This window comes from Prionailurus bengalensis, chromosome C1 (assembly GCF_016509475.1).
Source record: "Prionailurus bengalensis isolate Pbe53 chromosome C1, Fcat_Pben_1.1_paternal_pri, whole genome shotgun sequence".
NCBI classification, from domain to species: Eukaryota; Metazoa; Chordata; class Mammalia; order Carnivora; family Felidae; genus Prionailurus; species Prionailurus bengalensis.
The window spans coordinates 218,495,695-218,518,427 of record NC_057345.1 but is presented as its reverse complement, the minus strand read 5'-3'; the positions used below and the strand labels follow the sequence as shown (position 1 = coordinate 218,518,427).

The 22,733-nt window shown below is 46.8% G+C and overlaps 1 protein-coding gene across 1 annotated transcript in view; it reads left to right on the top strand.

The window, feature by feature from the left end:
* The window catches only part of IQCA1 (IQ motif containing with AAA domain 1), a 155,192-nt gene that overhangs the window by 69,604 nt on the left and 62,855 nt on the right, over positions 1–22,733 (top strand). Inside the window, exons 8-9 of the mRNA XM_043578245.1 lie at positions 9,057–9,182; positions 18,536–18,611. Of these exons, the coding sequence (XP_043434180.1) occupies positions 9,057–9,182; positions 18,536–18,611 (202 nt within the window). The remainder of the gene's footprint in view (positions 1–9,056; positions 9,183–18,535; positions 18,612–22,733) is intronic.

Here is a 22,733-nt window from a genome sequence, read left to right as displayed (position 1 = left end):
ATGATGAACCAGAGTCCCAGCACTCGCTACGTCCACAGCCTCCCCTCGCACCTCAGTTTTCTCCTCCGCAAATGGACATCCCAGCGCTGCCTCCTTCCCGGGGCTGATGTGATGGTTAGATGAGGTGACGTGCGTCGTGTACCTCAGGCGGCGCACGTGGAAATCTTGCAGGAGGTCGTAACAGTCGTCGCTAATGGAAGGAGGAGGATGAAGAGACAGGCCAAGCACAAGCATGGTCGCATGTACCTAAAGAGTCAACTTTACGTTTGTAAAAAACAAACAGTGCAAACACTTGCTACGAAGTGAGCATAATCCCATTGCTACCAACTCCCCAGAAAGGCTGAGGACAAATAGAACCACAGACCAGTCTTCGTTACAAGTTTTAACGCAAAAATTCAAACCGAAATATCAGCACGCCAGAACCACTGACAGCCCAGAGCCTGGAACCCGCTTCAGATTCTGTGTGTGTTTCTCTCTCTTCCCCTCCCCTGTTGGTGCTGTTTCTCTCTCTCAAAGGTAAATAAATGTTAAAATAAATAAATATTAAAAAAACAAATTCAACAGCCATTTGTGATATTATGAAACAAACCAAAAAAAATCAGACTATAGGGATACTTCTTTAACGTGACAAAGTATTTCTTGGTTCAAGATCTAATATTGCGCTTAATGAAATTCACAAGCGACAATCCCACCAATGTCGTGAAAAATACAAGGGTGGCCATTGTCACCACTGTCCCCTAGGATCTATCAAGCACGGTGGGACACGAGAAAGAACGTAGAGATAGAGAAATTAGAACGGAAGAGGCAAAACGGACACTTTTTGCAGGTTTGCTCTACACGTAGAAGAGCAATGAGAATAAACTGAACAGCCCTTCACACAGTACGAGAAGGAAGACGGGGAGTTACAGAGAGCGAAAGCGTTCGTGTGTGCGAACGGCGGCTGGAAAGAAAGTAGAACAAAACGGTCCATTTTCAACAGCAACAGCAACAAAACAATAAGGCACCCAGGAACAAACTTAATAATAAATGTGTGTTCTATGTGAAGAAAAGTTCAAAACACTGTGAGGGATGCAGAGGACAAGAGATAAAAGCACCCTGTGTTCTTAGGCAGGGATACGCAGCACCGTAAACACGTCAGCTCTCCCAAACTTCATCTGTACGTGTACTACGATCCAGACAAAAATACCAGCGGCATTATGGTGGAGGTGGGGTGGGCAGGCCTCACAGAATGTGACCAACCTGATTTTCCTGTTTTTTAATTTATATTTATTTTATTTATTTTTGAGAGAAACAGAGAGAGAGAACAGGCAGGGGAGGGGAAGAAAGAGAGGGAGACACAGAATCCAAAGCAGCCTCCAGGCTCTGAGCTGTCAGCACAGAGCCGGACGTGGGGCTTGAACCCACAAACTGTGAGATCATGACCTAAGCCAAAGTCAGACATTCAACCAACTGAGCCACCCAGATGCCCCGTGACCAACCTGATTTTAAACTTTAAATAGAAAGTCAATACCCAAGAATAACCAATAAAATTCCAAAAGCACAACGTAATGAGAAGAAACTAGCCCTACCCAGTATTGAACCGTGTCATTGAGAGCCCATTGCGGGGGCCTCGGTGGCTCAGTCAGTTAAGCGTCTAACTTCGGCTCAGGTCATGATCTCGCGGTTCGTGAGTTCGAGCCCTGCGTCGGGCTCTGTGCTGACAGCTCTGAGCCTGGAGCCTGCTTCAGATTCTGTGTCTCCCTCTCTCTCTTTACCCCTCCCCCACTTGTGCTCTGTCTCTCTCTGTCTCTCAAAAATAAGTAAATGTAAAAAAAATTTTTTTTTAATTTCTTTTACTAGGGGCGCCTGGGTGGCTCAGTCGGGTGAAAAGAATTTTTTTTAAAGAGCCCATTGAAAGAGGCAAATAACTAAAAAGACGCATCAATGAAAAAGAATAGGAAATCAAGAAATATACCCAAATTTACGCAAATTTAGTCCATAATAAAGATGGCATCTCACCTTTCTTGGGTAAGGGGGAGAAAAGACCACTTAATAAATAGTATTAGAATAAGCAGGTCATCATCTGAAAAAAGAAGAAAATTAAATCCCTGTTTCTTTATAGCTTCTACCAGAATGCTTCCAGATGGATCAAAGATGTAAACGCCAAACAAAACAAAAACACAAAAGAACTAGAAGAAGCCAAGGAAGAAATGTCATAACCTCAGAGTGAGAAAGACATTTCTACCTCTGCTGCACAACCCAGGAGTCATAGAAGAAAAAAATGAAATTTTAAATGACACACACACAGTTTCTAACCCACGTGGCAAAACCAACCCCAAGTGAAGTCCAATGACCAATGACACAGTAGGATAATTACTCACACACAGGAGGTCATTGTTTTCATATATAAAGAGCTCCTGCAGGTCTGTAAAAAAAGGATCAATAACCTGATATTTTAAAAAGCCAAAGGATATGAACAGGCAGTTCTCAGAAAAGAAAATGTAAATGGGTTTGAAACATAATAAAAGATGTTCAGAATATGAAAAGATTATCAACCCCATGCCTATAACAGAAACGCAAATTAGAACTGAACTAACAGCCATTGCTCAATTGAACCTCATCAAAATTCAAAAATCTTACACCTCAAAAGATGCCATCAAAAAAATGCAAAGACAAAAACACACTGGGGGAAGATATGTCTTCAGACATATCTGGAAAGGGATTTAGATCCAGGATAAACAAAGAACTCTAACGTCTCAATAAGAAGCCTATTCAGTCAAAGAACGGGCAAAAGACTTGAAGACCGTGCACAATGGATTGTATATGAATAGCTAATTAGCACAGGAAAAGATGCTTGACACCATTAGTCACTAGGGAGATAAAACTGCTATGAACCCACAGTTGTATGGTCAACATACAGTTGCTTCAACAAAGCAGGAAAGAATATCCAATGGAAAAAAGATAGTCTCTTCAACAAATGGTGCTGAGAAAACTGGACAGCAACGTGCAGAATAAAACTGGGCCACTTTCTTATGCCATACCCAAAAATAAATTCAAAATGGATGAAAGACCTAAATGTGAGACAGGAAAAAATCCTAGAAGAGAGCACAGGCAGCAACCTCTTTGACCTCGGCCATAGCAACTTCTTACTAGACATGTCGTCTAAGGTAAGGGAAACAAAAGCAAACATGAACCATTGGGCCTTCATCCAGATAAAAAGCTTTTGAAAAGTGAAGGAAACAATCAACAAAACAAAAAGGCAGCCTACGGAATGGGAGAAAATATTTGCAACTGACATAGCTGATAAAGAGGTGGTGCCCAAAATCTATAAAGAACTTATCAAACTCAACACCCAAAAAACAAACAACCCAGCGAAGAAATGAGCAGAAGACACGAATAGACACTTTTCCAGAGAAGACATCCAGATGGCCGACAGACACATGAAAAGATCCTCGGCATCACTCATCATCAGGGAAGCACAAATCAAAACCATGATGAGATACCACCTCACACCTGTCCAAATGCCCAAAATTAACAACGTAAGAAACAACAAGTGTTGGCAAGGATACAGAGAAAGGGGAGCCCTCTTGCACTGCTGGTGGAAATGCAAACTGGTACAGCCACTCTGGATAGCAGTGTGGAGGTTTCTCAAAAAAACTAAAAATAGAACTACCTTATGATCCAGCAATTGCACTATTAGATATTTACCCAAAAGTTACAAAAATACAGATTTGAAGGGATACATGCACCCCAATGCTTTAGAGCAGCCCTATCAACAATAGGCAAACTATGGAGACTGCCCAAATGTCCATCAACTGATGAATGGATAAAGAAGATGTGGCATATAGATATATACAATGGAATATTACTCAGCCAACAAAAAGAATTAAATCTTGCCATTTGCAATGACATGGATGGAACTAGAATGTATTATGCTAAGTGAAATAAGTCAGTCAGAAGTCAGATAAAGACAAGTACCGTATGATTTCACTCATGTGGAATTTAAGAAGTAAAACAGATGAGGGACGCCTGGGAGGTTCAGTCGGTTAAGCGTCCGACTTCGGCTCAGGTCATGATCTCACGGTTCGTGAGTTCAAGCTTTGCATCGGGCTCTGTGCTGATGGCTCAGAGCCTGCAGCCTGCTTCGGATTCTGTGTCTCCCTCTCTCTCTGCCCCTCTCCTGCTCACACTCCGTGTGTCTCTCTCTCAAAAATAAATAAACATTAAAAAAAAGAGAGAAAGAAAACAGCTGAACATATGGAAAGGGGGGGGAAGAAAAGAGCGGGAAACAAACCACAGAAGACTCGATGATAGAGAACAAACTGAGGATTGATGGACAGAAGTGGGTGGGGGATGGGCTAAATCAGTGACGGGCATTAAGGAAGGCACTTGTAATGGCGAGCACTGGGTGTTGTATGTAAGAGATGAGTCACTGAATTCTACTCCTGAAACCAATATTGCACTGTGTGTTAACTAAACTTTAAATAAATAAATAATAAATAAATAAATGAATGAATGAATCCTGCAACGAGACCATTTCATACCCACTAGGATGGTGACAATCAAGAGGACAGACAATAACAAATGTTGAGGGTGCAGAGAAAAGGGAACCCTCCTGTGGTGCTGGTAGGAACACAAAATGGTGGGGCCACTTTGAGAAAAGTTTGTCAGTTTCTTTAAAGTTAGATATAGGAGTGCCTGGGTGGCTCAGTCGGTTAAGTGTCCAACTCTTGATCTCAGCTCAGATCTTGATCTCCGTTCAAGCCCCTCATTGGGCTCCACATTGGGTATGAGGCCTACTTCACTAGTTTTTTTTTAAAGGTTTGTTTTTATTTATTATTTTGAGAGAGAGACAGACAGAGCCTGAGCTGGGGAGGAACAGAGAGAGGGAGACACAGAATCTGAAGGAGGCTCCAGGCTCCAAGCTGTCAGCACAGAGCCCGACACGGGGCTCGAACTCATGAACTGTGAGATCATGACCTGAGCCAAAGTCATACACTTAACTGACTGAGCCTCCCAGGCACCCCTGAAGCCTACTTTAAAAAAAAAAGTTAAATATAAACATGCCAAATGACCCAGCAGCCCACTCTCGGGCCTCTATCCAAGAGAAATGAAAATATGTCCACAGAAAAAAGTTTATGTACGAACATTCATGAGACTATTATTCATAATAGCCAAAACTTTGGAACAACTTAAATATCTCATCACTGGATAGGGCAGATGTGGTGCGTCCATGCAAAGGAATATTATTTGGCGATAAAAAAGGAAAAATCAATTGAGATACACCGCAACATGGGTAGACCTCGAAAACATGATGCAAATGCAAAGGAACCAGACCTAAGAGACCACACATTATATGATTCCATTTACAGGAAACATCCAGATAAAGTGACTGTATGGAGGCAGGGAGGAGATTAGCATTTGCCTGTCAAGGAAATTTTCCTGTGAAGGAAAAGCAAAGGGACTGACCACAGACATGAGGGGCTCACACTGGGGTGATGGAAATGTTCTAAATCGGATTCATGGTGATGGTTGCACAACTTGGTGTATCCACTAAAAACAATTGAATTGTACCCTTGGAATGTGTGAATACATGCTATGTAAAACATGCCTCAAAAAATTCCATTATGATATATATTATTGTGAAAGAAACCAGGTGGCGGGGCCAGATTTGGCCCTCAGGCCCCACAGTTTCCTGAAAACATGGCGGCTGCCTTAGCAAATCAATAAAGGGTCCTTCTGACTTTGGGAGGTTTTGCTAAAGTTGAAGAGCGTGAGCAAGATAAATTCAGCACTGCTATCGAGAAACAACTCCAGTGACATACCATTTTCTCAGCCGTTCGGGTAGCAAACATAAATACATGGGGTCACACCATGTCAGAGCATATAAGGAAAGAAGCACCCCCTTGCACTGCTGGCAGAGTAGAAGTTGGCAGCCCGAAGGGGGCAGTGGGACTGCATTACAAATGGACATACCCTTGACCCAGCATACTAGGAACTCATCCTGCAGATAGGCCCACACACCTGCCAAATGATATTTGCATGCACTTACTCGTGCAGCATTGCTAGTGAAAGCAAACAATGGGGAACAACCTAACTCCATCGGTGGGAGAACAGCCAGATAATCGACACTACACCTATAAAAAAAAGAACAAGGAAGCCCTTTACGCACTGCGAAGGAAAGACGGCCAGGACATTATCAGGAGAAAAGTTCACAAGGACAGTGGGTACGATACACTGACGTTTGTATAGAATGACCAGTCTATGTTTATATTATGTGTTTGTGTGTATACCTGTGTACACATTTGTGTACTTTGGAAGATTTTGCTAGGGTTGAAACTCAAGAGGAGGGGCACCTGGGTGGCTTAGTTGGTTGAGTGCCCAACTCTTGATTCTGGCTCAGGTCATGATCCCAGGGTCAGAGGATCAAGCCTCACGTCGGGCTCTAGGCTGAGCAGGGGGCCTGCTTAAGATTCTCTCTCTCTCTCTCTCTCTCTCTCCTTCTCTCTCTCTCTCTCTTCTTTCTCTCTCTCTACCCTCTCCCCCCACTCTCAAGCACATACACTGTCTCTCTCACTCAAAAAAAAGATCTTAAAAAAAAAAAGAAAAAACCAAGAACAAAATAAATCCAACATTGGCTTAAAAAAAAGACAAACTCCAATCACACACCATTTCACACCATTGGCAAACATAACACAGCCGTGTGTGTGTGTGTGTGTGCACATATATTTGCATAGAGCTATATAAAATGTCTCCAGAAGTATCTCCAAGGAATTGAGGCTGGCTTTAGAAAGCTGACTGGCTCACAGCATGGGAATGGAACATTTCACTACATGCTCTTCTGTCGTTCTTGAATTGTGGGCCATGTGAATGTATTTATTCATCAAATTAATAAACTAAGGATATGGAGGAAATAAATAATACAATGGAAAAGGCTTTCAAAAATACACTGAATTGTATGTTCCACAAATAAGGATGTCACCATTTTGTATAGCCGCTCACATTTTATACATCGGGCTATTTTTTGAAAATTATCTTTACGTTTCTGAAAGCTTCCAGACTTCCAAGGACCAAAAAAATATTCATGCTCCATAAGTGCTCCAAACGTAAAAGTCCTGAGCGGCCATGATTTGGGTCTCTGAGTTGAGGCGAGCCTGATCCCCAAGGAAAACATTACTACTTGGACAAGAGACTTTTAATTCCATCCAAAGACACCCTTTTTATTACCATATAATGTGTGCAACACATACGTCACCTCTCACCCTCCCCAGCACCCTTTCTGTGAGCCTCATCCCACGAGAGCTTCACTAGAGCCTAGGGGACGGGCAGACCTCTGGATAGAGGGAAGCAGGGCACATGACTAATGACTATGGTGGTGGTGTTGTTTTTAAGTCCAGATGGGACCAGAATATCCTGCTTGGTTCACAATAAAGCTGTATCGTTTATATTTTTAAAGGTTTGAACTAAGCTCCTAAAAGCCACGTAGGTATAAATAACAAAAATATAATACTAGAAAATAAACGTCAGCAGTGTCGTAAATCACTAACAAGGCGTAACAAGCAGCCCTGGTCCCAGGAGGATGATTTAGTACAACGTAGTAGAGGTGAAATGCTACTAGCCTTTTGGTTTAATTGCATACCCTGCCGTCCAGAAGAAACCACTGTCCTCAATTTGGCATTGGGCGTTCCCTCATATGTCGTTTTTACTTGGACGACATATGTTTGGATCCTGAAACTGGAGAGTATTTTTTTTTTTATTGAACTATATATGTTTTGTATGATAGGATAAATCGACCTACGCTGGGCACACCTTGCCTCATTCCTTTCTGTGTTGTGAAATTCATCCCGGTTAGTGCCTCTTTGGATCCCAGCTCTGCACCCCCCAGCTGTGTGTCCTTGGCCACATGCATGAACTCTTTGTGCCCTGTTCTCTTACCGACAAAACAGGTTGGTGACAGCTCCCATCCCTGGGCTGCATTTAGCAGTAAATGAGTTCGTCTTTGTGTCACTCTTAGGACCATGTCTGGTTTATCATATATGCAATGGACGCGAGTACTGACTTCACTTCAGAAAATGAAACTCGGAAACTAGGTCCTAGGGATGTCATGCCACTTGTCTCGGTCACATGACCAGTGATGGGCGGAGCCCCAGGGTCTAACAGGAAATGGGTCCTATCACCGGCACCCTCACATCTCCCAGAATTCATGGCTCTCGGCCACAGCAAATGGGAGCTCAGCAAACATCTCTTGTACAGAAGGGATTGTGTGATTTTTCACAAACCTTTACTAATTCTCTGATGAAGCTAATCTGATGTGAACCAGGTACTTCTTAAAAGATATTGAAAATTTGGGAAGAATAAATGGGGTTTTGTCACTGTAGGAAATAGAAATGAAGCCACAAGTGAAAGAAACCAATCATGAGGGGTGCCTGGGTGGCTAAGTGTCCAACGTCAGTTCAGGTCATGATCTCGTGTTTTGTGAGCTCGAGCCCCCGGTCGGGCTGTATGCTGACAGCTCAGAGCCTGGAGCCTGTCTCACGGTGCGTGGGATCAAGCCCTTCATCGGGCTCTGTGCTGATAGTGTAGAGCCTGCTTGGGATTCTCTCTCTCTCTGTCTCTCTGCCCCTCCCCTGCTCGTGCGCACTCTCTCTCTCTCTCTCAAAATATTTTTTTTCAAAATTTTTCATAAAAAATTAAAGAAAAAAAAGAAAAGAAAAGTTATTGGAAGGGCGCCTGTCCCACGGAGTCCAGGCAGGAAACCAAGGCAGCCTCAGCTCCACTGGGGAAAGTGTGAGCAGGTCTGGCACTAGGAAGCCGTGAGCTCCCCTGCATTGGGACTGGGTTCAGAAATGTCCAGCCTCCCTTTCAACCGCCCCAAGATCCGACGGCTGCCTGATAAATCCAGCCAGAGGCAGCCAGCAGCCAGCGATGTCCCCACGAGGGTCTGCCTTGAGCCCCAGAGCAAGGCAGGGAGGGAGGGGGCACTGATCAGCACACATACTTCCTCCAGACGGGAAAACCAGTCCTCATCCCGATGGGGCTCCATTAAAGCATGATGCTCATTTTGTGTTCCTTACCAGGTTACTGAAGATATTCTTGCAAGCCAAGAAGAGGAGGAGAAAAACAAAAAGAATAAAAAGAAGGCAAAGAAACCCAAGAAACCTAAGGAAGATAAGGAAAAGAAAAGCACAAGGGAAAAAAGCAAGGTAAGGAATTTGGAATTTTAGAAATTTTCTTTTAAGTGACTTTTTTTGCTTTGAATCCGCGGCTTGGTCCCCTCCGGAGATGGCAGACATTCGTTTCCTAGGCAACCGTTCTTTCCTACCAACTGTTTTTCAGTATTTTTTTTATGCTGCTCCATCACCCGTCACCATCCTCTCTGTGACTTGTAGTAAATAAATATTAGGATAAAGAGTGGTTTCAGGGACTCGGACCCTGTACGTGTTTATTCATGTGTGGGATACCTTTGAAATTTTTATTCCTCAAAATCAGGGATCCCTCTGGTCTTTCTTCAAAGGTAGACATCAGGAAAAATGCTGGCGAAGCAGATGACCACTGCAAAGTCAAAATAATCTTAACTGCTTTAACCGAAGTGTGTTCGTTCAAATTTATCCCTTCACGTTGACATGGTGGCTACATTTTAGTGGGAGTTTTTTCCTTCTTACTATCCAAAGGAAATCAGAGTTCAAACAGTGTCACTTTGGGCCAGGCCTCCCATCGTGCAAGGGGGAAGGTGGTGGCCGTGGCTGGATTCACCAGGTGCTGCTGTCTTGGGGGGGGGGGGGGTAACTGGCAGGGTCTTCACCTTCAAGCACGTGGAGAGGTGGGTGCCCAGGGCAGTGTTCTCCCAGCAGAAACTCCTTCTGAGGGGGTGGAGCTCAGGCTGGAAGCTGGCATCATCCTGAAGCGTGATTGTGTTTAAAGAAGCATTTCTTCATAGGAATGTTCCTTCTTCACAGCTGACCAAAACCCTGATCTCAGTCGACTCAAGAGAACGGATCCTTAAGGGTGATGGTCCGTCTGTGACTCTGTCCAGGGGCAGAGACCCAGCTGTCGCTCAGGTAGCAGCGGCCACACTCCTCCTGTTCCAAAAGGTGAATTCAGGAGAGACACGGGGCAGGCTGCATAGTCCAGGACAAGTGATGGGACCAAGGAGTCAGAAACTGTGAGCAGGGGAGAAAGGAGACTGTTGGTGGATGTACAATGACAATACCCAGACTCCACGTAAATGCAAGTCCTGGGTGGTGGTGATGAAGGCCAACCTCTTGTTAAAAATCCCTTGCACGGGGCGTCTGGGTGGCTCAGTCTGTTAAGCGTCTGACTCTCGATTTCAGCTCAGGTCATGATCTTATGGTGTGTGGGTTCGAGTCCCACATCGGGCTTTGCGCGGAGGGCACGGAGACTGCTTGGGATTCCCTCTCCCTTTCTCTCTGCCCCTCCCCCACTCAAATAAATAAATAAACGTAAAAAAAAAAATCTCCCTTGCACGATTGCAGCCACCCAGCTGGAGACAATTGCCCCTTCTGCCAGGTTCTTCTCCCCTTCTCCGGCACCGTGGCTGACAGAACCTGCCCCCATCCGTCTTTGTCCCTCTCCTTCACCACGTTGCATTGTGTGCTCTTCTTTTGAAGAGAAGAGGGACCTCTTACAGCTCGCTCTGGGCACAACCCGCTCCACCACAACCCCAGCTCAGTCCCCAGCTACCCAGCACGTTGTGCTGACCCCTCATCTAATTCCGCCCCAGGAATTGCTGCTCCAAGGCCACGCCACCCAGGGACAGCCAATCCCCCTCCGTGGGGCCATTCTGAAGGGTTGTCCCAGCTCCCAGGCTCCCTGTGGGTCAGCTGACCGCTCACGTCCAGGGGTAGCACAGCTCCCCTCCCGGTGGGTGGTGTTCCCAGTAGATCACCCCCTCAGCCTCCATCTGAGTGTTTCCAGGGAACCCAACCCACGAGGCCACCTGTTGTCCCTTACTCCTCTGCTTGGGTCCCAAAGCTTCTAATGTGTTGCAGAAAAAAAATTAAAAAAATAAATAAAATGAGAAGAAGAGAGTTTACTTGCTACAGTTAATTTTTAAAGCCCCCCCCCCCACACGCTGCAAGATACTTTTCAAGTGGTGCCTGAGAATAAGGACAATTGGAAGGATTTCAATTTTATTCTAAGCATTCTCTTGCTCTAAATATGCATTAGGGAGTTTGACACTTGCAAATTAAAAATTCACTGTTAATGAAGCGTGTTCCATAAAAAAAAAAAATCTGAAATTATCAGCTATACAATCTGGTCTTTGTTGAGTGAAGGTATTTTATTAACTGGAAATTAAAGAGTCATTTCATGATGAACAGTTTGGGCCAGGAAGCAAACTCTGAATCCATCAGCATTTACGAAGTGGCTGGAAATGAAGGGAAAAATCCTTCAGAGCTACTTAGAACTGAATCTGTTCATGAAAAGTACAGGTCTACCCGGTGACCTTTTGTATTGACTTTTAAGAGTCTTAATTTAGAATCAACCCCAAAGCATCTAAAAGCATTCCTGTGTGTGAGAACTGGCATGTTGACCTGTAGAAACAGACATCTCGCATTCATCCTGGTCCAAGAGTAAGGCAGGGGAGAGGGGAAACTGGTTTGACTTCGCTTGCTGACTCACTCCTAACTCTTTCATGGTGGCACAGCTGTGGGATTATCCCTCAGGTATTTTTGTAAACCTGGTCGTTTCTCTATTGCCAATACATATATATGGTCAGAAAACTTGAGAAAGACCTCATATTAAGAAGAGAAAAACCTGAGGATTATCTGAATATTTCCACTCACCTCTACAAATGGAAAATAGACTCTTGTCAACATATCACACAAGTACGAGCTTCGTCAGTCCATAGAAAGGCTACAAATGAGCATATGTGGCCACAGAGGAGCTGTTGACAAAGGTCTGGAGGTGAGTGAATCAGAAGGCTGCATGGGGGTCAGGGGCTCCAGGCAGGATCCAGGCCATCGTTGAGCCAAGGAACCAGAGGACAACTTCAGAGCAAGGAAGACAGAGGCCAGGGAGGGTGTGGGGTGTGGGGCTGGGGAAGCCTGGAGCATGGCCTGCAGGTGCTTGGTGGAACCTTCTGGAGAAGATGAGAGTCACCCCTGGGGTAGTGACCTGAGCAGACCTAAGCTGTGCAAGCTGTGGTCTAAGATCTGTGGTTCACGACCGTGGTTGGGATGGCCTGTGGGTGGGGAAGTGATCGAGGCAGGGAGGCTGTTAGGTCCAGGCAGGGAGTCCCAAGAGACAGGAATCAGGGTCCGTGCAAGCCCAGGTTCCACCCAAAGGCAAGTGTGGGCCAGGGGCCGGAGCTCCTCTGAAGTTTGCATCCATCTCCATTGGAGAACGCATTTAAAGTCAGACATCATCCACAAGGCTGTGAGCGAAGTGAGTTCTGTTTGTCTTGTTGATTTTTTGCAAAAATGATGAGGAAGGAAAGGCACATCCAGCTGGTGGTACAAAGATCTGGGCTCATAGTGAGCAGAACGGTGACACCCTGGCCTGGCTCACAAATACCCATGGTCATCCTTTCATGACTGCCTCCCCTCCCTCCTCAGCCCCTTCCTGGGGTCCCCTCCATCTGCATAAGAGTGTCTCAGAGTGCCCTGCCCAAAACACCTCTCCCGCAACCCTAGTGCAGCGGGGCAGAGCTCCCCTTAGACACTCTGTCATTCAGGACTCTGAGGATTAGTGAGTGTCCCTGTGGTATCTTGAGATGTTTGAACCTGGAGATGACCGGAAGGATGTTTAAGGGGTTTGGGTGTCCCTGCTTGGATTTCCAATTTTCTGGAGGGCTGATGGCATGAGAAGAGAGAGTGCCGTCAGGGTGGACCTCCATAAATCGTGCACAGCATTTTAGAACAGTTGTGGCGGGTGGTCCTACATTCACTTGACCATTTCATCAAGAAACGTCGCAGACAAGTTAACACTTAAAGCATGAAAGTTTTCCATTTCTTATCTGGATCCGTCTGGAGACCCTCTCTGCTGAGATGCCGAAGGACAGAAGCAAGGAGATTGATTCATGGCTCGTTCACCTTCACCAGCGCGAGTAAAGGGAAAACATAAAAGCACCATAGACACCTTCAAAAATGAGCTTCCAAAAATTAGTTGTTTCATCCCCTAGAGAAGAAAACGAACTTCTATCCTGTACCTTTTCTTATACAAAAATTAACTCAACCCGGATCATGTATTTACATGTAAAACTAAAACCTTTAGGTAAAAAGAGGGAAAACAGATCTTCAGGATCTAGCGCTGGGCAAACAGTTTTTACATTTGACACCAAAAATATCCACAAAGGGAAAGATTGATAAATTGGACTTTATCAAAATAAAATTTAAAAAAAATATATAGGGGCACCTGGGTGGCTGAGTTGGTTAAGCGTCTGACTCTTGATTTCAGCTCGGGTCATGATCTCCCAGTTCATGGCGTCAGGTTCTGCACTGACAGCACAGAGCCTGCTTGGGATTCTCTCTCCTCTTCTCTCTCTGCCCCTCTCCCACTTGCGCTCCCTCTCTCTCAAAATAAATAAACATTAAAAAAATAGCAATAAAAAAATTAAAAAAAAAACTTTTGCTCTGGGAAAAGGACGAAGAAACAGAGAAAATGGTTGGCTATAGATCTGACAAAGGACTAGCATCTAGAATACATAAAGAATTCTCAAAATTTCAACCGTAAAAAAAAAATTAGTCTTCCTTTCTATCTTTGGTTTGAAAATCATCTCTAAAAGCGTTAAGGATCGCAGACGAGGACATCCCCTGTTAAGAATATGTAATAGAGGACAATGCTAGTCTGGTCGGGAGAACGTTCTCTACAAGCCAACAGCAAGCTTTGCAAACGTGCTTTCAACGTCAGGATCACACCATTCGCTTGACAGTCGTCTGTGGGACTTCACGTTGGCTTTAGAAACAAAAACCCAGAGAAGGACCACCATGTGATCCACCCTTACAACCCTTTTCTCTTTGTTATCTTTCAAGCCATATGTTAAGCCATTTGGAACTATCTTAAATGGATTTTACCTGCCCAGACCACATGGTCATGTGATACTAAAGAGTCCTCTCTGCATTCACGTAACTTCGTGCTAAATCCTGGGAAGAGCCTGGTACCCAAATGCAGCACCATTAGCTTGAGAAGCTTCTGCTTGTCTGCAGGGCCACCCAGCCTTTCCGTGACCACAGCGCCTCTTCTCCAACCGCTTGGCCCCAGGAGGTGCTCCATAGTGAACCATGGAGCCAGCCACCCTCTTCTATTATGTTAGGGTATTTCAAACTAAATTTTGTCCTCCTTCACAAGGATGGAAAAGTGAGTGAATTTCCAGAGGCTGGTATCAGGAATAAAGGTGTCATCGTGGAAATGTCTGTATTGAGCATCCTCTGTGTCCACTGAAGGACAGAGAGAGAGGAAGATAAGAAGCCTCGAGCTGTAGGGACAGGAGCTGTAACCCAGGAAACGGAAACCCCAAGGATAGACTCCCTGCAATTGTACATAAACTTTTACATGAAAGCGTATCACTCTAAGAAGAAGGTGTGTGAGTTTTTTTTCATGTTTCCTCCTATCTAAAAAGCTCAAAAATCACCACTTCCAGAAAGGACATCGTTGGTTATGCAGAAGGGCCAAGGAAAGCGCTGCTGGTTCAGAAAAGAGCGGGGTTCCACCAGCCCTGGAGACAACGGAGGAGGCCTCCCCGAGAACATGGCCTGTCAGCAGCCTTTCAGGAGCTCACGCTCATAGCCCAGGTCTGCCTGGGTCTCCCCATCCCTGGGGTGGGGGAACCACAACAGCCTCATGGCCGCCACTGCCTCCTCCCATCCTGCCGTTCTGCCACCTGTCACCCAGCCCAGCAACCAGCAACCTGATGAAACCAGGACTCCGATCAGCACCCAAACAGCGCTTGGGGCTCAAGAGCTGGGCGGTAGTTCTTCCCAAAGGAATGCTGGATGTTCACCTGAAGGTGCTGGGAGGAGGTAGTGGGATACAAAGATGCACCAGATGCTAGAGACATCAAGAAGGGTGACTGGCCTGGGCTGGGTGTTGGAGGACGAGAGGGAGGTCAGGAGTCGAGGTGGACGCCAATTGTCTTCGCTGAGATGCCACAGAGGATGAGGGACAGAAAGACAGGAGCTGGCTTCAGAATGACACAGATTGGAGGGTGGGACACCCACGCGGATGCATCACATGGTTAGTGGAAATTCCAGACAAACTCTGGCAAGATTCAAGAGGCCCCCCTGCACAGAAAGCCCCCATCGAGGACAGGAGAATGGACGGGCTGTGGGAAGACCAGTGTGGGGTTAAGCTGGAGAATCTGGATGGCGTCCACAGAGGAGGGCAGGAGGAAGAGGGGAAACCAGTGAGAGAAGGCAGCAGCCTGGGAGGAGGGAGACATTCGGCACCCTGGAGACAGTGAGGCTGCCATTTCCTTTTCCAACCGTGTGAGTTTCTGGAAGGACGAAAGGAAGGTTCTCCTTCTGTCCCCTCCGCCCGGCTACCGTGAGAAGTGAGAACTAATAATATGATGGAGACAAGTCAGGAGGTTCTTTGAAAGGTGGGAACCACTGTGTGGAATGTTCCAGAAAAGCCAAGGAGGATGCTTGAGGAAAAGGTGCGTTGATGGACACATCACTGGGACACAGAGCTCCTTCGGCTATAGAGGAGTGCGGGCCAGCAGGTGCAGAAAGCAGATCACCAGCAGCAGACAGACTCGGGCTGAGACCCGAGGGCAGCTCATATACATACTTCTTAAGGAAATTGCCAAATGATCAATAAAGTCGAGAAAGGATTTTACGAAGGGATAGAGCTAAGTGTTCAGGGACGGGGGGAATGCACCCATGGTGTGGGCTGGGGGAGGTCCCGGGGCAGCAGGCAGGGAGGAGATGTTGCCCAATAGAGTAAGGCCAGGGTTCTCTGCAGCAAAGAATGCTGGGGGAGAAGCCAGGAGAAGCAGAGGGTTTCAGGGGTGAGGAGGGTGTGAAGGGGAGGAAAACCATTTCACCCAAATGGCCTCCATCAAGAAGGCTTAAAACCCATGTGACTCTGCTCAGCCAGCAGAACAGACAGCCACACAGGGACCGGTGCAGGGTTCGATGGTTACCGCTACCCTCTGAACCAGAAGACAGGACCAGACTGATGCTTGATTGACTGATTGATTGATTGATTGAATCAACCAGAATAATTCAGGTTGAGCGTTTTCACTGGACCCTGATTTCCCATAATGCGAGTTTCCAGAAAGATAACGGAGATTCCTTCCATTCAGCGTCAGAAATAAAGACCGGAGAATCCCTGGATAGTCCTTTGCTGGCCCTAGGACTTGGTTTTCCTAGACCCATCCCCCTGAATGCTCATCTAATTAGCCCCATCAAGCAATATATAACAATTATCACTCAAGCAACACAAGTTCAGGGTAGAGGAGGAGAAATCAGGTTATTGATTTAAAAAAAAAGAGAGAAACAAGCAAAGGTCGCGTGGAACCCGTCACCCGTCATCATTAACATGGTGGTGTATATCCCTCCAGACACTTCTTTAGGCATCGATGTATACTAATTGTTCCTTACGCTGCATGTTTCTAGTGACCATTAATTGTGGCATCCTGAAATGGGATGCTGAAGTCAGGATAAAGGTTAGGGACAAAGAGGAGTATTTAAGTGAACCCTCTGGAGGCTGAGAAAGCTGGGCTTTTCCCTGAGGTAAGTCTTCCTAAAGGGCAAGGAGCTGAGCCGGGTGCACAGAGGTAAGAAGGGCTTCCCGGCAAAGAGGGCCCCCACTGGGAAAGCATCGCTTGTAGGTGTGGAGCCCGGACGGTGGTCAGGGGCCTCGGGGGAGGACATCAGCTGGCGGTTTGGAGGGTCGTTGTGAGAAACGTGGCATATTTCTTACCACCGTCATAATGGCCAGGACAATTTTTCTGACAAAAATTAAGCCTAGGTGCCACAGAGAAAATCAGGACCGATGTACTTAGAACACAGCTACCCATTTTTTGACTTCACATTGTGGGTTATCTCAGATGGGCTGAATACCTTCTATGTAAGAAGGAACAGCAGTCTGAAGCCTGAAAAGGCAGGAGTCATTTTGATTCTGAATCTCCATGGAATTGAGAGAAAAGTGTGAGCAGAAAAGTAAAATGGCATCCTCAATTACCTTCAAGCTTGAAAATAGTTATGAGATGCTTAATTTTTTTGCAAAGAGCTCTCATATTATTTTGGTGCCTTTTTATTTTAAAACACGGTTAGTAGCAATGAGAGCTCTTGGGCTGATTTTCAGTTGTGGGTCTAGAATCCGTTGAGTGGGAAATAACCAGTCTCTTCCAAATCACAGTAACCCTACCCCCACCCCTACCCTGAGGACACAGACCCTAAAAAAATAATCAGATTATCTGATAGCCACTGAGTGACCGATCTGACATTTGAACCTATATGTTAAGAGGTATACGCTGAATGCATACCCCCATTTTTTTAGAGGTGGGGGGAGAGAGGGCATGCATGAGCAGGGTAGAGGGGCAGAGGGAGCGGGAGAGAGAATCCCAAGCAGGCTCCACACTCAGCATGGAGCCCAACACAAGGCTCCGTCCAATGACCCTGGGATCATGGAACCCAACACAAGGCTCCATCCAATGACCCTGGGATCATGGAACCCAACACAAGACTCCATCCAATGACCCTGGGATCATGGAACCCAACACAAGGCTCCATCCAATGACCCTGGGATCATGACCTGAGCCGAAATCAAGAGTCGAGCACTCGACTGACTGAGCCACCCAGGTGCCCCCATGCTCCCATTCAAGAAACGTAACAGATGTGGCCCTGTTTGAACTCTGCCACTAATACCTGTTAATGTGCAGGGTCTCAGGTTCTCCTGGGCTGGGATTCTTGGACGCTCACTGAGCATGCTTTCGGACCCCCGCCCCATTATGTCACACCACGATCTCTCTTCCCAGTGTCTGCTGGGGCCGAGAAGCAGGTGCCAGGAAGTATAAGTAAATCCTACATAGTGAGGAGAGAGTCTTTTTCACCTGGAAGAATCCAGCACAGCTTCACAGAAGAGGACACATTTGCCTCAGACCTAAGAGGAATTTTCCACAAACGAAGATGGGAAAATGGAATTCTGATGGGAAAGAAGATGGGCACTTCCCCTCCACATTCCAGGCAGCTAGATGTCCCGACAAGCCCGTGAGGGGAGGCAGTAGGACTCAGGCTGGGGATCAGCTCTCAGAGCAAAGAAGGAACCAGAGCATAAGACAACAGGACCAAGCTCGGCATGGGGTGCCCCAGGAGGGGTGACTGAAACAGGGGAGCTTCAGCAGGCCTGCAGGCAGGGCTCAGTTTCTAGAATCATCCATACCCAGTTCGTGGACACGGCACTGCCTGCTCAGACGGGCCAGCTGGAACACTGCCCAGGTGGGTGGGCAAGGGGCTGGACCTTTGCTCGTAACCCAGGAAGGAGCCTGTGTGCCTTATCGTAGCCCAGTCACCAGGATGCGTGCACTTGTATTTCTAGTCTCAACAGATAAAGTGGGGCTGTAATTAACCAAAATACCATTCTTCTTTAACAGGAAGAAGATGAGGGGTGGAAAATGTCACCGAGTGTCTTTCTTCCTACGATGGAGGAAGGAAATAACGTATACAAAGGTTGGTTTAGGAGAATATACGTGTCACCCTGTCCACCCAGCATGACCCCCAGCCCTAGCACCCTGCCTGGGTGGGGAAGAATGAGGTGCTCAGTCATGAGAGGCTGAAAACATGTGGCTCATAGCCCAGATCTTCTGTCTGTCTCTACTGCAAAATTCCTTTGAGTCGCTTAAAAGGCATCGAATCAGTAAAAGAGCCAGATATGAATACCACAAGAACATAATCTCTAAACCTCCATGCTGGTTTTGAACCCCTGGGACTTCAGCTGAACGTCCTCTTGCTGGGAATGAAAGGGATTTGTCCTGGGCCGTTTCAATGAAGAAAATCAATACCGTATGTCCAGTAAAATGTTTTAATCCTGTTAGACCAAGACAGGTGCTCCAGAAACCCACATGTAATTCTTCTGTCCACGGTTCAGCCTAATTAGCCCAGCGATAATCTGACTAGACCTGCACCTGTATGAATTCGTCTTTCGAGCATTTCTGGTACAATCTACAAGAACAATTACCCAATTCCTTTGGTTCCCCCCCGCCCTCAGGATGAATCCCAACACAGAATGACCCGTCAGCATGACCCCGGTCATTGGTGCCCTTCGGTAATTCCCGAAAAATGCAGTAAGCTTGTGAAGTCGAGTTTTTGTGAGCATCAGCCATGCCCGTGGTTCCTTCCCACTTCTGGTCTTGTCTGGACAGCACTGGTCCTATTATTTACTTACCACCTTTTTTTCATTGACTTGTGGTTTTTACCCTGCAATAAAATGAGCCTCATCCTGGCCAGCAACCCGAATGTCATTTCGGGTTGGAGATGCTAGTTACATGAAATAAAAACGTCCATGCGCCACCCGAAATTCTCTCACTTACCGCCAGTGGCGAGCGTCCCACGCCGCATGGGATGCTGAACGAAGGCGGAAGCTTGGGGGGAAAGGTGGCGTCCACAGGATTTGGCATCCACTTTAATCGGGGAGGAAGGAGGTCAAGGCAGTAGCCCCGTCATGTTATTAGGTGCCCAAGACACACGAGGCTTTGTGTTTTCTGTGCCCTTCTCATCTTCTCTTCCCGACAACCAGGGGGAGCAAACAAAGCCATCGCCCTGTGAGAAGGAGCCTCTGCTCCCCCGCCCCAGTTTGAGAAGTCATCAAGTCCTTTACAAACCGCAGTGCAGAGCCATCACCATCAGAAACACCGGGCGTGGTGGAGGTGGATGGGTGGGGACAGTGGCCTAGGACCGGCAGCAGCAGCATCCAAGGCCTCGCTGGGGACCTAGGAAGCGCGCGCGTCACACTGCTGGGTCACAGGCCAGCTGTGGGTGCCACCAGAACTCAGGGTGTGTCTGCAACAGCAGCTGCTACTTGGGGGGGACGTTTCTTTTGGCCTTTATGCCACCCCCGCTGGTCCTACTCTGCATGTCTATCCCCAGCCTCCGAGAGCATTGTTCGCAACTTCCAACGCATCAGATAATTTGCCCCCTCGTGTTCTGCTGAAGTCCCCCCTCTTGGAGCCCTGTCACCTGTCACCCTGGGCCTCCCTTCACCTTTCCGGATTGTCACTCTCTCATTTTGGTGGAGCCCGCCCTTCAGGGTGTCTGGAGGAGGAGCTACCACAGGGTGGCTCTAGGGGCCAATACATCTAAATATGGCCTTACACTTACGCTCAGCAGGACCATTTCCCTCGGCATTTGGGAGGCCTGGTTCCCTCCTCCTCCGAAATTAACTATCAGGAGAAAATAAGGGGAAAGGAAAGGAAGGTGAGAGATAGCCAACCCCTCATCTGCCATAACGGGGAGTCAGGGGCTCAAGTCTGAAACTAATAAACCAAAAAACAGCAGTATGTGCACATTACAGACACAGAACAACAGAGAAGCAGCTAGATGGCCTCGCACCCTCCTCTCGTGGGCCCTGTGCTCTGCCACCAGCAGGTCAGAGACCTTGTGCCGGGGGTTCCCCTTGGCTGGAATGCTGGTCCCTGCAGGCCTTCCTTGAGCCCCGTGTCGGGTAACAGTCTCCAGCCTCACCCTGTCCCCAACCTGCCTTCCCTACCTCCTTGTCTCCCCACAGGAGGATGCGGGTCCCAGAAGGCAGGGCCTTCCACCGTCTGCCTAGTCTGATAGCAGAGCCTGCCCCATAATCAGGCTCAGTCAAGTTCTGAATTAAATAAGCTACGAGTAAATCACATTTGTGGATAAAACTGAATCTGTTCAACGCATTTTTTAAATGAAGGAATGAATGCCATTGGGCAGTGTCACCGGAAGGCAGGGTCAGCCAGCTTTTTGTTTATAATCCTTTCCCTCTTCTCTGACTTTGTCTAAAACGATGTGGGTGTATGATTTTGATATAAGCAAACGTTAATATGGGGGAAATCGAACGTTGCCGTGGGAAGCCAAGTCTTGGTACCTGCCGACCCACTCAGGAAAGCTCTTAAGACTTGCCACACTGTTTGTGTGATATCTGTTTCCATGACGCTGTTTGTATAATATCTGTTTCCTCTAAGGCTGGGAAAAAAAAAAAAAAAAAAGCCCAAGCCGTGGTCACTTGGGAGAGGAACCGTGAAGTCCCATTTTCCTCTCTGGATTTGTGGCGTTTCCTGTGACATCTGCCAGGTCTCTGGTAACTGAAAGAAATTCAATGTCTTCATCTTAGAATTCTTTTTTCAAAAATCAAAGGTTTTCCTTTTCAAATAAAACATTAGCATTTTAATCACTGCCCACCCCCATGTGAGAAACTGCACTCGACTGCTTTTCACATTCCCAGGATGAAAGCTCTTGGGGCAGTTGTTGTGCTCTGAGGGCCCTGAATAGCTTCCTGCATTTGTAAATGTCCATGAAATTCTTGAAGGGATTGAGAGTGCCCCGTGCAAAAGTGTCATGAGAAAGGCAAAGTTTCTGCGCAAAACCAGGACCATTCGAATGGCGGTGGAGGTGAACTCGGCACTGAGCGCCCGTTTACTTGCGAACCACAGTTACAAGCCCAGAATGAGAATTTGTTACGAGGTGCCATTGCTTTTTCATAAGTAATCACCTCGTGTTCCTCTCTGTTCAATGTTCTGTGTCTCTTTCTTTAGTTAACGCTGCTGCTCCCAGAGTTTAGTAAGCCTCTCTAGTGAAAAAAAAGCACAGTAGCTTCCTGGCGATAACAAAGCTATTTCGCTTTAAAATGTCTTAGTGAAACAGGTGAGTTTTGTTGTTGGAGATTTCGTGATCGTGCGAGGGGGACACCCGTGAGACAAGAGTTCTCAGTGGTTGGCACGTTTTGACACATTTAAGCCTCTTCTAGGACTTTCAAGGGGGAAAGTTTGCAATTTCAAACACTTACGAGCGAGCATTGTATATTCTTACGTTTTGAAGCTTTAAGTTCATGAACATTTCAGAAAATGCACTGAGAAGGAACAGTTACCTTCAGATGAAGAAGTAGATGTGCCTTGGGCACACACACACACACACACACACATGCGCGCGCGCGCGCGCCAAACACAAAACCCACCTTGTAGGGAGGTCGGGGGCTAAGAATAAAGTTCCAAATTAGGACCGACTGAAAACAACAAAACACGTCAATGGGCTGATTTAGATCACTTATGCAATGCGTATTTTTCATACCCTAACTGTAAAACGCAGGATGGGCCTCTTGGGCTGGCACTCAGTTGCAGGATTGATTATTTAAAACAATAAAAGCTCAGCTCCTAGCTTTCCAGCAACTTCCTGTGTGCCCACTGCTGCCACAAGTGGCCTTCGTCAGTCTGTTTTGGGTCTTCTCCCTCTTGGTCTTCAAAGGAGTGTGAACTCGGTTCCAGGCTGGTCACCTGCCCCTCCCGGGTGATGACATCCCACGATGTCCTCACCTCTGGGGTCACCCTCTGCCAGGCAGGCATCCAGGAGACACGTGCCAAACCCGTCCCGGACCCATCACTGCTTGCCGTCATCTCTGCTCTAAAAGTAGGGCCACCTGTCACACGGCCACCCTGATGGGGAAAGACACCGAGGTGACTCAGCTCTGTGAAAACTGTTCCATCTGTGTGACTTAGTTCTTGTCTATCTCCTGTACGTCAACAGTACCCACCCCAGAAGAAACTGGGGTCTTATCGTCACCCTCGTTTTCCAAAGTCTGTCCCCCCAAATTTGCAGAATGCGTGG